Below are 16,387 nucleotides of genomic sequence, written 5' to 3' on the forward strand. Positions count from 1 at the left end.
GGAGAAAGCCTTGAACCAAACAACCTCCCTGGCTATTTCTTTGAGCTACGAGCTATTTCCCTCCTCCCAGCCTGCTTTACGTAAAGAGGAGGTGGAAGCGACGTCGCCCACAATTGAGTCCGGGCAGCGGCTTCTGGAGGCGCGAGTGCGCATGCCTCTTCTTCCGGGAGCTTCCGTTGGTGCCTCTAACGAACGGGAGGGGGCGGCCGAATACCGTCACCCGAAGGCGCCGGGCCTCCGCGGAAATCTCGCGATATCTTGCCCCCGCTCCACCCCGCGAACCCTCTTTTCCGGCCTGAGCTCCTTGAGGGGAAAGTCGCTTCGTCGCCTTTGCGCCGGCCGCTGTCTGCAGGTTGCCGGGTGAGTCAGAAGGTGGGAGCCGCGGGTTGGGAGAAAGGGCCTCGGCCGCTGACCAGCATGAGGGTGTTGAGTGAGGTGGGGTGGAGAGGCTCGCCTTGACCTATATTGCCCTCCGCTTTCCGTCCCAGGAGCCGGTTACGTAACTGCACGTGGGAAGAGTCCAACGCGTGTCAATCTTTCTTGGCGTTCACCGTGAAATGTAACGCCCTGCGTTGCTTCCTTATGCTGAAAGTGTCTGGTATTTCTGCGGTTGGGGATTGAACGTAAGCCCCTCCCCCTGCCAAATAAAATATAAAAAAATGTTTTTGGTGTCGTTGGGGGCCTAAGAAAACCCGTGGCGAGGGTGGCTCACATTCTCACCTGTTTATTAATGCCATTTATCGATCGCATTCATAGCCCAAGCAGCTCAGAATGCATGGAGCTTTCCCCCATTCTGCTCATTTAACCCCCACAACAATCAGTGTTTTTTTCTGGGGGTACTCAAGGGTACGCAGTACCAGCAGCTCCCCCAACAGATCATCTTAAAAGTGTGGCACTTACTGTAACAACTTCATGGTGAGTACCAGTACCATATTTTTCCTTTATAAAAGCAGTGACAACAACTTTGTGAGGTAGTCTAGGCAGAGAAGCAGCGAGTGGCCCAAGGCCACCCAGTGAGTTTCATGACCCAAGTGGGGGATTTGAACCTGGGTCTTCTGGGTGCTCGTTCCTGTGAGAGGGTCTGGATTCATTTATTGGCTACACAGTATTGATGCTCTTAAACAATGCTGGGCGGACTTATGTCTTACAGGATTTCCTTCGTTGTCATTGTTTTTGCTTGATCCAGCAACTGGAACATAGTGTGGGGACAGGATGGGAAATTATATATTTAGAATTAAGGAATAACAAGCCTGTTGCTTTTCAGTAGCAGAACTGGGTTCATAGCAATCTCCACCTGGTTTTCTGCATTTTAGCCATCTAATTGAGGATGAGGTGGGAGCTTTGCTGCCGCTATCATTAAATAATCTGAGAGTCAAACTCTTGCAAGTCTACCATAAATTGCCCAGATCTCAGTCTACCTTCAGCCCACCTCAGTACATGATTTTGAATATGCAGCTATCCTTATCCCTCAGTATAGCCTCCCCACATCAGCAAAATTGGAATTATGATGCCCTGTACCACATAGGAAGGGTGGAATCATGACCTCTGCCTTTTATATATAAATCCAAACATTGGACATGATCAAGCCAGAGTTGTGTTTCTCTGGTTGGTTACTTATATTAGGAATTAAGAGGCAGTGGTGGCAAGCTGTAGCTGATGTGGATAGGGGAAAGTTGCTACACAGTGCAATTGTTGTCTAGTACGGTTGTTATGGAGTGGGTGGGGTTGCCTCTCAAAAAGGCCAGAACTTCCCTGGCAGGTGCAGCCACACCTTGCAATTCCTTGATGGTATGATTGCAGCACCACTCTCTCTGGTGCATTACTGAAAGCTTTGAGGTTACACTGGCTGGTGCAAGTCTTGTCTTCTGGTATTCTCAAAATAATTTGGTTGCAGACATGAGTGCCATGGTAGATACAGCAGGGCTGTATACCCCGCCAGATGGGTGGAGTATAAATAATAACAATAATAATATAATATGCTTATCACTACAGTTGGGGTTGTGGGGCACAGGGAGAACTTTCAGCCCCTGCTAAGAAGCAAGAATGTAGAACTGCATGACAGCAAGAGCTATTTAAATGTTTGAGATTAAGTGTCTGCATGCTGAAAGCTACAGGGAAATGGAGTTGTTGGATATAAGATTATTTTGGGCTTTGAAAAGGGAGAGAAATGTCTTTAAGTGAAACGGCATTTACATTCATCTCTGCTTAATACTTTCTCACCCTGGTATCAAGGTAAAGGAAATTTAGGAAAGGAAATCCCAGCTCTGCCTTAGTGATGACATAGTGTCCTATGTGCATCTCAGGAAGCTTCATTTGCACAGCAGTTAGGAGTAATTATTTTCAGCAGCAGCAGCCTTCTCTATTGCCTACTATTCTCCTAAAAGCTAGAATTGGGACTAGTCTTTGTCATAATGCTGGAAGTGATGTGTGTAGAAAATTGGGAAATGCATGCATTTAAGAGTCTCTGAATCTTGGTCTTAATGTAAAAGCCACTTACCACACCTTCCGGAGTTTGTATCTTAAAAATATATGCTCCAGCAGATTTAGTTTATTGTGAAACAACAACAAAACCATACATCTATAAATCAAGAACCAATTAATCTTCAGCATGTCTTGTTTTCTGTCACCAATGTTCTGTGTTGGGGGTAAAAGGAAGTATACTTGGTTTCAGTGATATATGTTTATTAAAAGTTGAGTTCTGTTGTTGAGACATGGGCAAGTGGCTTTTTGTTGAAGCTTCTGGGTTTTAGGGGAAATTCCTGAGGCTTTATGCTGCAGCTTTTATTTGCATGTGTTTTATGTTTTTCTCTCTTGTATTGGATTAAGAGGAAAGGGTGTCAAAATAGAACAAAGTTGTTTTTTCCCTTTGGTCTCTTTTTAATAGAAACACATAGATAATGGAAAACTGGCAAGTCATAAAGTAGGTGACTTGATGATTCTGTAAGAATATAATCTTGTGTTTACGAGCATGCGAAGAATGTGACCACAAAACCTTTCAGGCACCACATGTTTTGAAGGTGCGATTGGATTTGCAGTCCCTTCAAAATGATTTGTTGGAAAACCACACAGAGAATTATGCTTCTATTAAAATAACCTAGAGGAGCACTGGGTAACATGAAGTGGTTGTGTTTACTTTACTTCACATTGTATTTCAAATGTCCCCCACCCCCCCATTGCTGCACACACAGTAAGGATATAACCCCATGCATGTACAGTGGTGCCTCGCAAGACGAAAAGAATCCATTCTGTGATTCTCTTCGTCTAGCGGTTTTTTTCGTCTTGCGAAGCAAGCCCATTGACGGATTAGCGGCTTTTAGCGGCTTATCTGCTGATCGGATCAGCTGATTAGCGGCTTAGCGGCTTAGAAAAAGGGGGGGAAAGGAAAAAAAACCAGCAGGAACTTGCGAAGCAAGCCCATAGGAAATTTGTTTTGCGAAGCACCTCCAAAACGGAAAACTCTTTCGTCTAGCGAGTTTTCCGTCTTGCGAGGCATTCGTCTTGTGGGGCACCACTGTACTGGCTGTGATGGAGACACTCCAGTTCCTAGTTACAACCTTAGAAAATACTATCAGTGTTAGGACAGACAGTTGTCAAGAATGTCAGTGTTAACTTCCTTTTGCTTTGATAGGCTTTGTCTGGTGTGTGCAAGTTGTATGGAGCAGGGAATGTCTTTAGCTTGTAAACAGCCTCTTGACTATAAGGTTCACTGGGCAGTTCCCCCCTTTCCTTTCCAAAGTGACTGACATAAATATTATATGTGTGGGTAAGTTGGTACTTGGTCTTTGGTTTCCCCTCCTTCCTCCAGCCCCTCATGAACACCAGGAGTCTTTGCATGAGGATCCTCCAGACTGCGTGAGGGGCAGCCCAAGCTCACAAAGTTGGATTCCACCCATAGTTTTTATTTGCCTTGTGTTCTTTGTTTTTAAGAAGCTGGGCAGGAAAAAGTTATATGGGAAGAAGTGTTTGGTTTTAGTTTCAAGCGATCAGAGCATTAATTAGGTTTAGTAAAATGATGTTGCTGCTGGAATATCTGATACAGAGATACTTAATGGTGCGTGTAAAGCAGTTGTAGCCATACAGTATTCCTTGTGGTTGCATGCAGCTACTTGGTTAACTATTAGTGCTCATGTAGATGGAAAGGGGAGGACTTAGCTATGCTGGGAATTTAGGTTCTCTAACATAACACAGTGCCAGAATATAGGAGGGGGAGGCCTATGGTATTGCTAATAAGTGCTTCTTTCCCCAACATACTTTAGAAATGATATATTCTGTGAAACAGGAACACAATGTTGCAAGAGTTGCAGTTCCTCTTGTAACGAACCTAAAATATCTTCTAGTTCCGTTATAGAGGGTTATTTGAACTAACTTGTACCTATACGTCCGTCTTTCAGTCTTTGGCACAGTGAGTTGTGTATTTCAAGGAAAAGCCACGTTGCTTTTCGGAACATCCTGACCCATTTTGTCTGCATATGTAACACAGCTTCTTCTTCTTGTGTCTTGGTCCTACAATAATTAACAATCCTTGAGCTTTTATGGAAGTCTCGTGACTTATAGGATCTATAGTTTGTTGACTATAGTTGACTATGGAGTTAGGATACATTTCGGAAGGCAAGGTAGCTTAGAGCTCATATGTGGGAGGTGTTTTGGAATAGATAGGGTTGCCATATTTCAAAGGGTGAAAATTTGGACACAAAAGTTGTTGAGCTGTTTTTAAGGAGACATCTGGCAGATATGACACTCAAGCTATTTCCACCCAGACACTGTTTCCAACTGCCGTATTCTGCCAATGTCCGGGAATTCTGGACGTATGGCAACCCTAGAATAGGAGAAACTTGGGAGAGGTGGCTGGGGTAGGATATCTGCTTCCTTGTCCTGATGAGTGGGTAATCTGGAACATTCCTATTATTAAAGTCTGCATGCTGCTTGTGATATGTGTGAACATGCTGCCATTATTATTATTATTATTATTATTATTATACCACCCTATACCCACAGGTCTCAGGGCGGTTCACAGGATGAAATCAGAATATAAAACCACAAAATACAGAATCAAAATAAAAACAACTGAAGTCAACCTTAACCCTATCTGAAGTCAAATATCACAAGAACTCTGATATCTCCTCACATACAGATGCCAGTGAGATCATAGCATGGTAGAGTTGGGGCCTTGAGGGTAATCCAACCCCTTGCAGCACACATTTTGTTTTCCAAGTAGTACCAAACAAGCAATAATTCCATTATACACATGTCTGTGCTTGAATTATGTAAGCTTTGTCAGGTAGGGAATAATAGTGGGATATATTTCAACATTTTGTGGTTTAAGCTGGCAGATGGATATTAGTATGATTCTTCAGGCAAAACAAACTAAACCTAGAATGATCTAACTGAACACCTGCATTAAGCAGGCTAGAAGGACTGTCATCTTGTAAGCAATTAAAAAAAAACATTCTTGAGTAATGCAGGTTTATTTAAAAGCTGATTATGAGTAATAAGGACTACATTTGACAAAACTGCTCGTAGTTTGTCCCACAAATGTTTAGCAGACAAACTTACAAAAGAATTATGTTTGCTAAGCCAATTAAGGCTGCAGATTTTTAATTTGTTTCGTTTGATCATTCAAGCATTGCTGCAGTAAAATAAAGAAAGAAATAGGAAGGGGTATAAACCACTTACATGCCCAGGGTTGGCTGCAAAAGTACAAATGGGGAAAGTTGAGCTAATAGTTTATATTCGATTTTTGAGTGTATGCTACACTTGTTGATTTGAGAGAAGGCTGGTGTGTTGTTGTGTCTGGAGTGCTCAGCAATAACGTTCACCGGATGGCCTCGGAAAATTTGTACCCTCACAGCCTAACTTTGTAGGCAGGTTGAGATGATAGAATTGGGTGGCTGGGGTAGAACTACGTATATTGCCTTCAGCTCTTGGAGGAAAAGAGGTGTGAATAAGTGTAAAAAGAATTTATTATATACTAAAAATGCTAGGGATGCGGGTGGCGCTATGGGTTAAACCACAGAGCCTAGGGCTTGGTGATCAGAAGGTCAGCAGTTCGAATCTCTGCGACAGGGTGAGCTCCTGCCAACCTAGCAGTTCGACAGCACGTCAAAGTACAAGTAGATAAATAGGTACCACTCTGGTGGGAAGGTAAACGGCATTTCCGTGCCCTGCTCTGGTTTGCCAGAAGCGGCTTAGTCATGTTGGCCACATGACTGTACACCGGCTCCCTCGGCCAATAAAGCGAGATGAGCGCCACAACCCCAGAGTCGGCCACGACTGGACTTAATGGTCAGGGGTCCCCTTTACCCCTTACTAAAAATGAACTTCTTCCAAACACAGAGTCTTCCATAGTCAAAACAGCACTGCTTACACAGGGAGCAAGTTTCGGGGGGAGCGCCAAGCTTTGCAGAAATACAGAGAATCTTTTGAGTGTGTGCTTCCTCAGGGTTGACTCTAAATAGCTACGTGAGGGTGATGTATGCTCTGCGCACATGGATTGCTGGCTGGCTGTTGGTGGGGAATGGAGTGCCCTGGAAAATGGTCTGGCAAGCTGGCTGGAAGGCTGAACAGGAGCACTCCACCATGTGCGATTTTGTACCACTGGTCCTTGGATGGTAATTCTAATAGCCACACTTACTAGGCTGGTTTGGACACCTAATCCTATGCATGTTCTCTTGCAACATTTAAAGATGCCTCATACCGTGCTGGACCATAGATCCATCTAGCTCAGTAGAAGGAAACCTGTACTTGGAAACCTAGACCCCCTGGCAGGGGCTGATAGAAGTTGAAGTCCAAGCTGGCTAATGGTTGGGGGGGGGGTCAAGTTACAGTCCCAACAGCAACTGATGCAGCTCAACACCCCCCCCCCACTCCCTTAGCCAATACCGGCTTTTCTGTAAGTGGATGCCTGCAGAAACATTTCTCAATCCTGCTTCCTGAGATCCTTTCAGTCGGGGCTTCAACGTGGCACTTTTGCCCTTGAGGAAGGAAGGAAGGAAGTTCTGCCGTGCCTGTCAAATGTGCATATAGGATCAGGCCAATGGTTGCATTTTGGAGGGCCGTAATGGAACCTCTCCGCATAACAAAGGCTTGAAGAAACAGGCCTCTTTTAATGCACACCTTTTGGTAGTCCCAAGATTGAAACCAAATTAAGAATGCCACATTTCTGTGTCTCTCTCTTCATAACCCGAGGTATTATTTCTGGGTTAGCGGAGTCTGTAACCTGAAGCCAAGGTACCACTGTATAAATAAAAGGAAACATGCATAATAACCCCTAAACCAAGCCTTAGGTTCCACATGGAGCGTTGGAATATGGCAATAGCTCTGGCTGCACCCAAACCATCTTAGAAATGGTCCTGTGAACCACCCTGAGACCTGCGGGTATAGGGCGCTATACAAATTTTATTAATAATAATAATAGTCGTAAATCTATAAGGCATGCATGCGCCTATTGGCAAATCCTTTTTTAGGAGGCGGATTTCCCCTCTTTGGAACAAGCCTACGTGCCTCTCGGTGCCATTTGCATTTGGCCTTTCGCCCCCGATCTCCAGGACGGATCGGGCTCCCTCCCCGCGAGAGTTGCTGGGCAGTTTTCAAGCCTCCTCCCTCCCTCCCTCCCTCCGCGAAGACGTGCAAGGCTCCGTCCCAGCTGTGGCGGCTCTGGCCACGTGGGCGAGGAGGGCGGGAGCGGGAGCGGGGGAGGAGCCGAGGGGCGGGCCCGGAATGTGCTCTGGGAAGCAGGCGCCTTTAAAGCAGCCTTGCGCTGGGCGGATAGCGTTATCTCGTGCTGCAGGCGCCGGCCCCTGGATCGGGAGGAAGCGGCCCTCGTCCTCCCTAGAAACGCGAGAGACCGGTGCATAAGGTATGCAGGATTGCAGGGCGGGAGGGAAGCGAAGGGGCAGCCCAAGGCAGCCAAAATGGTCCCAAGGATGCACAATTGGGATCAAGCCCCCTTCCGGGAGAAATGTGCACAGGGCCGGCCGATGCCAGGAAGCAGAGAAGCGCCCGCCTCTGAAAACTGCACGCGCGAGCAAGCCCCCTGGATCTTAGCGGGGAAATAAGCGTAGCACCGGGCTGCCGAGGTTGCCTGGTTTCCTTTCGCGTGCTGGTTAATATTAACAGAAGCTGCTGCTGCTCGCTTCCACATTCCTCAGGGGTGCAGGGGCTAGAAGTCTTGATTTCTTTACAGGCTACGTCCGCTTCGCTGATCTGCTACTTGGAGCAAGGTTGCGGGGGGGGGGGGAGAGTGATCCTACAACGGGGGGAGTCATTGGGTGGTATTCAGCTAAGTTTTGCTTGGAAAAGACACACTGAAATTAATGGACCTAATTTAGTCATTACTCGTAGACTCGCTGAGTAAAACTTGGCCGTGTGGCACCTATTATTCTCAAAGCTGGTGTCTGAATTCTTTGCTGGATTTACATTGGAAAGAATGCCAGTAGCATAGACTGTTTGTGAGCATGGCCAGGATTTTTGTTGGGGGAGGGGAGTTGTTGAGCTTTTTAGGGGAGATCAGGGGTAAAAATCCCTCCAAAAAGAAGATATTAGGGGGCAGGCCCTTGCCTCCCCTTGGCTATGCCCATGTCTGTGAGGCATCTTAAACTGAACTAAATTTTAGTTCTGTTTGCTGGGAACCACATCTGTGTCATCTTGAGTTCAATGATGGAAGAAAAGAGGGGTGGAAATGTAATAAAATAAATAGTAATGGAACCAAAAAAATGCACCAAGGGGCATGGGATATGGCCTTGTGGAATTGAACTGGGGGCTAGTATTGAAAAACGTCCCTGCTGGGTTCTGGAAAGTGCAGGTGATTTGCTTTAATAGGGGAAAACATTTATTAAAACATTCTGTCCAATTACAATCTGAAGTCCTGTAAAACATATTTGAGTTTGTTGGTCATGTAACTTGAATCTAGGAATGTGCTAGTATTGTGGGTGTCTGAAAGAATTTTTTAGAGTTTTTGGGAAGTCTATGTACAACTTGAATTTATAATCTGTGGTCATGAGCATTAGTTAAACTTGTTGTGAGCAAGGCAGGAGTGTGCAAAGATGATAGAAGCCATCTCTGAAGCCAGCTGGATAATGCAGCTGCTGCTTCCACCTAACAAATACTGGAAGTGTTGATCTTTTGAAAATGCAGAGGGAGGACCATAGTCAGGGACTGGGAAAGAAAAGACTAACAGCACAATTAAGACAGACTTGGGTTGCAAGAATCCTTGGGCACAAATATGCTGGCTGGGTGGCAAAATTATCTAGAATAGTGAAAACAATATTGTGTAGTCTGTTGCCCATTTCATCCTCCTTTGCTTGTTTGAGTGGGGCATATTGGCACATTATTTTTTGTGTTTCTCTTTTTAGAAATGTCAAGGATGAGTCTACCCCAAGAGACAAGTGCAAGCTCCAGCAGCAAGGAACCCCTTGTCAAGTGTCTTCAGGCTAAGAAGGACTTGGAGACAGCAATTGCTGGAGTAGTCAAGGCTGAACAGCAAGTTAAAGACAACTGGAGAGAGGTATTTGCGGGACAGGAAGGGGAAGAAATAAATAAAAAAAAACCCCATAGCTGATTCTGGAGGTTACAGTGGTGCCCCGCAAGACGAATGCCTCGCAAGACGGAAAACTTGCTAGACGAAAGAGTTTTCCGTTTTGGAGGTGCTTCGCAAAACGAATCTCCTATGGGCTTGCTTCGCAAGATGACAATGTCTTGCGAGTTCCTGCTGGTTCCCCCCCTTTTCTAAGCCGCTTATCAGCTGATCCGATCAGCAGATAAGCCGCTAAAAGCCGCTAATAGCGCTAATCCGTCAATGGGCTTGCTTCGCAAGACAAAAAAACCGCTAGACGAAGAGAATCACAGAACGGATTCTTTTCTTGCGAGGCACCACTGTATCTTGTTGCTGTTCCATGTATACTAAAGCATCACATATGTAGCAGCACCTCCTGCTTTACTATACCTGAATACTTCATCATTCCTCATCGATGCCAGGGAGGAATACTATAAATGCATCTTCTGGCAGTGTTGGGAGCCTTGGAGGAGGGTCACTTGTGTGCTAGCTATCTCTTGAAACTTTCCACGTTGAAATGGGGGCTCACCACTGCATGAAGTACAAACAACTTGGCATAACAGTGATATTAAATGGGCTTTGGTTGATTCTACTTCAGACACTTGTGGCTTAGAACTAGTCTTAAGAACAGTGACTGAATCCAGCATTTTTTATCTTGCAGGTGAAAGCTCAAATTCACAGCTGCATCAGTCGCCACCTGGAATGCTTGCGCAGCCGTGAAGTTTGGTTGCTTGAGCAGGTGGATCTCATTCAGCAGCTGAAAGAGGAAGCCTTGCAACAGCAGGCCCAGCAACTCTGTTGGGTAAGGTCGAACCGTACACTTAGTTCAGTTTATGCTTGAAAGTCTTGGTTCAGAACTACAGTAATTTAGCCTTGAGTATGTGCTAATTGTGATTGGCATAAGAACACATTGAGCCTTGCTGAAGTTGGCTCCTGATGTTCATAGTGAAGTCACGTATAGTCCTTTTGTCTCTTACAGTTGTTAGGACAATTCAATTGCCTCATCCATCAGCTGGAGCAGCCTCACAGTAATGACCTTGCCAATCAAATTTCATCGTGTTTGGAGCGGTAAGCAAATCTACTGAATTCATCTTACTGCCAGGCTTAGAATTACTAAAATTACAAGGTGTGTTTCACACCATTATCAGCGGTATGAGATTGCATACAATTTATCTTCCTGCAAAATAGAACCTCCAATTTCCTAATGTGTCTTGAAAATATTGAACTACAGATTTAAAAATTGTGACCTTGGAAAGTGACTGACCTATATGTGTCTTGGTTTTGATTTGTTGATCAAATTGGTAAGAACCTGAGAGGCCTAATATCCTTGGCACAGTTCAAAATAGGTCACGAAGGCCTTGTTTTCAGCAGGATCTGCTCAACTTTTAATCTAATGAACAGTGGTTTGATTTTGGGGCTATGGAAAATGATCATGATCATTTGCTTTTTCAACTTGAGTGCTTGATGCATATTTTCTCTTCACCCCCCCCACCCCTTTGACAGACTGGGCAATTTAACTCTCCAACCAGAAGAAAATTCCATTCTGAGCTTTGAGGCGAATATGCCATTCCTTCGTGAGGCCATCACATCTTTTGGCTCAATCACAACAATGGTGAGTAGAGGATTTCCTCAAGGGTGTGGGATCTGTTCTATGTATCTGCTACTTGGAAACCTATAATCAGTAGCTACAATCCTGAAGGGCTGCATAAGTTCATGGTTTTCAACATGTTATTGGCTTGAAAAATTCCAGAATTTTAAAATGACAAGCTCAGTAAGAAGTAAGTTACAACCTGTAAGTTTTATCATAATTCTGACTTGCTCTGTGTATTTAAAAATAGCAAACATCTGATGATGAAGAAGACTACACCCCATGGATTTCTGGGAAGAACTGCCCTGTGCCAGCCAAACTTGAGCAGGTAGAGTTAAAAGTTGTTTCCTGCATGATAGCAGCAGAACATACGTATCTGCCAGCATTTCATTGTGGGTTCTGTGACTTGAGAGACTTAACGGAAGGCTTGATTAGAGGTATAGGACCAAGTGTGCTTGCTGTGACCTTACAATCCAGGAACAGGGAATGTCTTCCAGCACATGCCCAACTGCCCCACATCTGACATCAGACTGCAAAGAAAGAATTCAAAATTGCCATTTAGCAAGTGGGACTTGCATTCACTGCCTTTCCAACTTTGTGCCAAATGGAAGCCTTGCTGGGAATGGCTACAACTCCAGCATTCCTGATTCTGCCAAAAGCAGGGCATGTGCAGGCACTGTTTGAATCCAAACTACCTGGAAAGTGGTTTGAACTCATGGTGCTGGTGGGTGGCTGTGCCCACGTCAAAATTGCTAGCAGAAGGTGGGGAAGTTCAGGATCTGGACAGCAGGCCCACCCCTATTCTGACTTTTCAGGGCGATTACCTTTTGCATGCACCATAAGCGAGCATGCCTTTCATCTGTAGGGAGTTGCTACAATATTTAGAACTCTATGTATTTCCTGTGAACAGCTATCATGCCATGACCCACCAATTAGGGCACTTGATAATAGGTCTAAACTGAGCATGCTGTGCAAATTCACAACAAATCTGATTCCAAAAGTGTTTCCTGCTCAAATGTTGAAAGAATCCCTTCATAAATCTGTCAGGCTACAATGATGGTTTGGTTGTTCCTTGGGGTTGTGGTAGTTTTTTCCTGGTGATCTCTAACCAGAACTGAATGTGTAACAATAAGTTTGCTGTTGTGATGTTAGCAGAAGCCTTCTTATGGAACTGTGGGGTGCCCACTCTCTGACTGGCTTCTTGGAAGTAAACCTGACAGTGCCTGCTGTGGTCCGCATGTTCCTAGCAAGAACTACGAAGACTGGCTCTTGAAAACACATTCACCAGGGACCAACCAGGTAAAGTATTCTAATTGATTACAGTACTTGGGAAAAAGTAAGTTTTAGAACTGGTGGGATGTCTCATTTTACATTTTCTGCATTACACCAAGGTGCAAATGGTATCTTGTTAACTGAACTTTTTCCCTGGAAGTTTTTAATGTTTGGTATCGATTTTGTTTGTCAGGATTCAAAGTCTCCTAAAATGTGTTACTTGGAGCAAGCCTGGGGAAATCTGAGAAACTTGGAGAATTGGCTCCTGCAGAACCAACAAGAAGGATCTCCTGAGAAAATGGATTCACGCCGGCGCAAAAGTTCCACCTCCACAGTTAGTTCCTCTTTTTCCATTGAAAAGATAGATGAGTTGGAGCTCCTGGAGCACGAAGAGATGGATCTTTCCGACTGGCTGCTTGCTCCTTCTGAATCGGAAAACACGAATGCCTTGGAGAAGTGGGAATGCGTGTTTAAGCCCTTTAGGGAGGAATACAATATCAGCGATTGGCTCCCCAAAGCCGATTCCTGCAACAATTGTTGTGGCATCCAGGCCAAGGGTATAGAAATAGAAAACCTTGGCAATCTCAGGTGCCTCGGTGAGCACCTGGAAGGGAAGAAATCGTCCACCAATGATGCCTGGCTTCTGCAGCCCTCTTTCAAAGTCGAAGATGTATGCAGAGCCAATGAGCCATGTTCTAGCTTTTCAGAGTGTGTGTGCGATGGAAACTGTGAGAAGGAAGCTCTGTGCAAGTGGCTTCTTCGGAAGGAAGGCAAGGATAAAAATGGGGTGCCAGTAGGACAGACACCTAGCTCCATCGCTGAGCCTGGTGAAGCTAAGCCTCCCCTGAACATCTGGCTCTATCCTCAACAGCTGGGGGAGGAACCGGTCCCTTCTGCAACCGAACAGGACAGTCCCGATATTCTAAAACCACTGAAAGAATTGATTGAAACCCCATTATCAGCCTGGCTAGCCAAGCCAGAGGCCATAGCATTGGGTGCAGAGGAGAAAGCAAGCAGGGAGAAAGCAGAAGTGAGTTGCAAGAGTTCTCTTCTGGAGCTTCTAGAACCATTCCACCTCCCTCTTAATGTAAACAGCTGGGTGTTGTCTTCAGCGAACACAGACTCTTCCAGCCAGCCTCCTGCAGAAGACAAATGGCTGCAACGCAAGAAGGCACACGTATGTATTAACACTCAACTGTCTCTGGCTCCTTTAGCATTACATTTTTTTAATAGCGCCTACAAGTTCATTGAAAGTCTGTGGTGAGGAGTCTTAGCTTCTTAAGATTACTTTTTAGCGCCACTTGCAGCTTGTTCAAAAATACAGGATTAGCATGGTGGTCCACACTAGGCGCAGCTTAATGAGAAATCTGCCTTTTATTCCAGGACTACGGCCTTCCTACAGTGTGTGACCTCTTTGCATGTATGAAGCTGAATGGAGAGAGAGAGAAATGGCTATATCAGAATCCTCTACAGGTAACCATTCAGCTGCCATTTCTCATTTTAGCAAGAGTCTTTTAACACCTTTCCTTTGATAAGCTTGTTTATTCACCTCCAAGGTTTCAAGCAGCCCAAGTTCCTAAAAAACTTGAGGGATCAAACATTACCATCCCTGGTTCCTTGAACTATGAATCATTATTGTAACCCAGTCATTTTGCCCTGTGTTCCTTGGATCTTTAAGCAAGACTTGGACTAGTTTTTAAAGTTCTATATTTGGCCAACCTACAGTTTAGATTTTTGTGATGAAAAAAGGTGGTCGTATTCTCGAAACTGAATACTCTTGTGATGGAATGGGTAGTGATGACAATCTGCAATGCTGGGTGTCACTACTCAGTTGCTCTGTAACAGTTCGCCCACATTGACCTTCAGACGAGGGAATTTCCTTGCTCTGGAGTTTCTGTAGGTTTATCTTCTGTTAGCCACATGGCATGTTTGAAGGTAGAGGGGAAAGTTTAATGTGCATATGATGGCATTGTGTAGGCATAGACTAACTATTGCACTGGTCTATGAACCCTTATCCAGGTCAATTGCTTCAGGAATGTACACTGCAAAGTATGTAGCCCACAACTAGGATCTGCTGATACAGAGTGCGTTTAACCTTCCGAGGATATCACGGGTGTAGTTGCACAATTCCAGCAATATTACTGTTTCCAGTAATTGAATCTAATAATACAGGTGCATTTGAAAAAAAGATTTGTGTTTTTGTGTAGCTTCTGTTCTAATGTAACAATTCTGGATTGCATTTCTAGATGTGAAAAACCTGGACTGTTTGAAGAGTTACCTTTTTGCTGATCATCGCACATTTGTACTGACTGCAATCTACTGCATTTATGTGGCTGATTCATCTGCCTCTTCCAAACTTCACTTTAAAGCTGTATGTAGCTGAGTTATGGTTGCCAACTTTGGGCTGTGGATTTGACTCACGCCGCAAAGAAGCAACTGTATGCATCCTAGGGGCCTATGAAATGAAGATCTTTCCCTGGCTGGTCACATGGAAGTGCTTTGAAATATCTTCCTGATTATATTTGGAGTACACATGGCACAAAAGACTCTTGCTTCCTGTTCCATGACTGCTGAGTAGAGGATTTAGAAGTAAACTCTAACTTAGACCCCAGGGAGGGAAAACTCCTTTTATTTAGCAAACCTATCCTTTATTTTAAACAACTCCTGGTTGTAAATATATTAGACATTTTAGACCAATATATTTACAGTAATCCTGCTCTTATGCAACAATGATTGTTTTAGAGCGTCATACCAAGTGGTTAAAATGTTTTATTTTCTTGGAATGGATCCTATGCCAAACCAGATCAGAAGCTTCCCAGTAACTTGGTGCCAACCTTAAGTTGTGGAAATTGACCAGGATTCAAGTGGTGTCTAGGTATTCTAAAGCACATTGCTATTTAATGCAAATTTAATTTCCATGTTTCTTAACTTTATACTATTATTGATATTCAGATTAAGTAGATTTAGGTGTTGGGGTAAAGAAAATGTTGCTTAAGTACAACCTTAATACCACTTGCCTTGTATCACAGGATATTAAGGCATTTCTGAGAAGCCCTGATCTTTGTCAAAAAATCATCTTAAAGTGCTCTTTGACTGGTGTGAGTAGACTGATCTAAACTACTGAAAACTATATAAACTTAGGCCTTCAGTAGCAAAAGGGTTATTGTCACCTGTCTTTAAGCAGTGCACTCCTTTAATTGCAGTAGTAGTTTGAGCCATTTAATGGAAATGTGTGGCTTTTGAATGTTTAACAAACCTCAGATAGTTGACCTGAAATGAATAATGAAAATGGAGGCCAAGCCTACTGTCTTTATCAAGTCCTAAGAATTGCTCTCTTCATCAGTTCAATATTTCCTGATGCTGATTAAGTCTTTCCATTAAACATTGCTGTGAACAAAAAACAAAGTTTTTCTTTGCATACTTCTGTTTCTTCATGGGAGATTTTGTGAAATGTTATAAACAGGGTATGTACACAGAAACAGTGGCAACTTCTTAGTTTGACATGTGCAGACTTTGTATAATTATATGGTTTGCATGTGTATACTAGAAAATACTGACAACTCAAGAGTTAAATTTCTTGGAAAGCTGAATCATTTGGAATTGCAGATCACACCCAACTCTGCTAGTAAGGCATGGTTGGGCCTCATCCATCAGCTGGAGCTCAGCAGCAGGGTTGTGCATTATGTGGCAGCATAGAGCTCATGCGCCAGCAGCATAATTGCCATGGGTTAAGGGGTTGGTTCAGTTAGCTGACAATACCTTAAAATATAAGCATGAAACCCAACGGTTAAACCTGAAATAGAACAAGAACAACACAGACTCAACATGCTTTATATTTTTCATTCCTTATTATATTTTTACATGTACATGTTTCTATAGAGGAAAACTAGATTACGGTAGCATCGTCAAATGAACCTCACTCTGCAGATTAATTTAGGTAGAAGGTGGAATCTTGTTCCCCAATACTGGACACAACA

General features: G+C 44.0%; 1 protein-coding gene across 5 annotated transcripts; it reads left to right on the top strand.

Annotated features, from left to right (window-relative positions):
- Nucleotides 1–219: 219 nt before the first annotated feature.
- On the top strand, nt 220–15,815 carry NCOA4 (nuclear receptor coactivator 4). 5 transcript variants are annotated; one of them, XM_082222397.1, is made up of 10 exons: nt 220–360; nt 9,351–9,502; nt 10,212–10,352; nt 10,530–10,618; nt 11,054–11,162; nt 11,389–11,466; nt 12,291–12,437; nt 12,604–13,587; nt 13,794–13,883; nt 14,657–15,815. In XM_082222397.1, exons 2-10 carry the CDS (start codon nt 9,353–9,355, stop codon nt 14,660–14,662), a joined length of 1,794 nt encoding a protein of 597 aa, XP_082078523.1. In that variant the 5' UTR covers nt 220–360; nt 9,351–9,352; the 3' UTR covers nt 14,663–15,815. The 5 variants fall into 5 exon arrangements, with proteins under 5 accessions (XP_082078523.1, XP_082078525.1, XP_082078524.1 ...); XM_082222399.1 differs by having other exon boundaries at nt 269–372; XM_082222398.1 differs by lacking the exon at nt 220–360 and adding an exon at nt 7,701–7,855.
- The last annotated feature ends 572 nt before the right edge of the window (nt 15,816–16,387 follow it).

Source organism: Podarcis vaucheri, assembly GCF_965113315.1.
Source record: "Podarcis vaucheri genome assembly, chromosome: 5".
In the NCBI taxonomy this organism is placed as follows: domain Eukaryota; kingdom Metazoa; phylum Chordata; class Lepidosauria; order Squamata; family Lacertidae; genus Podarcis; species Podarcis vaucheri.

Excerpts from the sequence above, each read along its gene's own strand:
- NCOA4 (XM_082222395.1), top strand. The coding sequence starts at position 7,717 with ATGTGCTCTGGGAAGCAGGCGCCTTTAAAGCAGCCTTGCGCTGGGCGG. Across the intron at positions 9,503-10,211 it reads TTAAAGACAACTGGAGAGAG|GTGAAAGCTCAAATTCACAG; the intron begins GTATTTGCGGGA and ends TTTATCTTGCAG. Across the intron at positions 11,163-11,388 it reads TTGGCTCAATCACAACAATG|CAAACATCTGATGATGAAGA; the intron begins GTGAGTAGAGGA and ends ATTTAAAAATAG.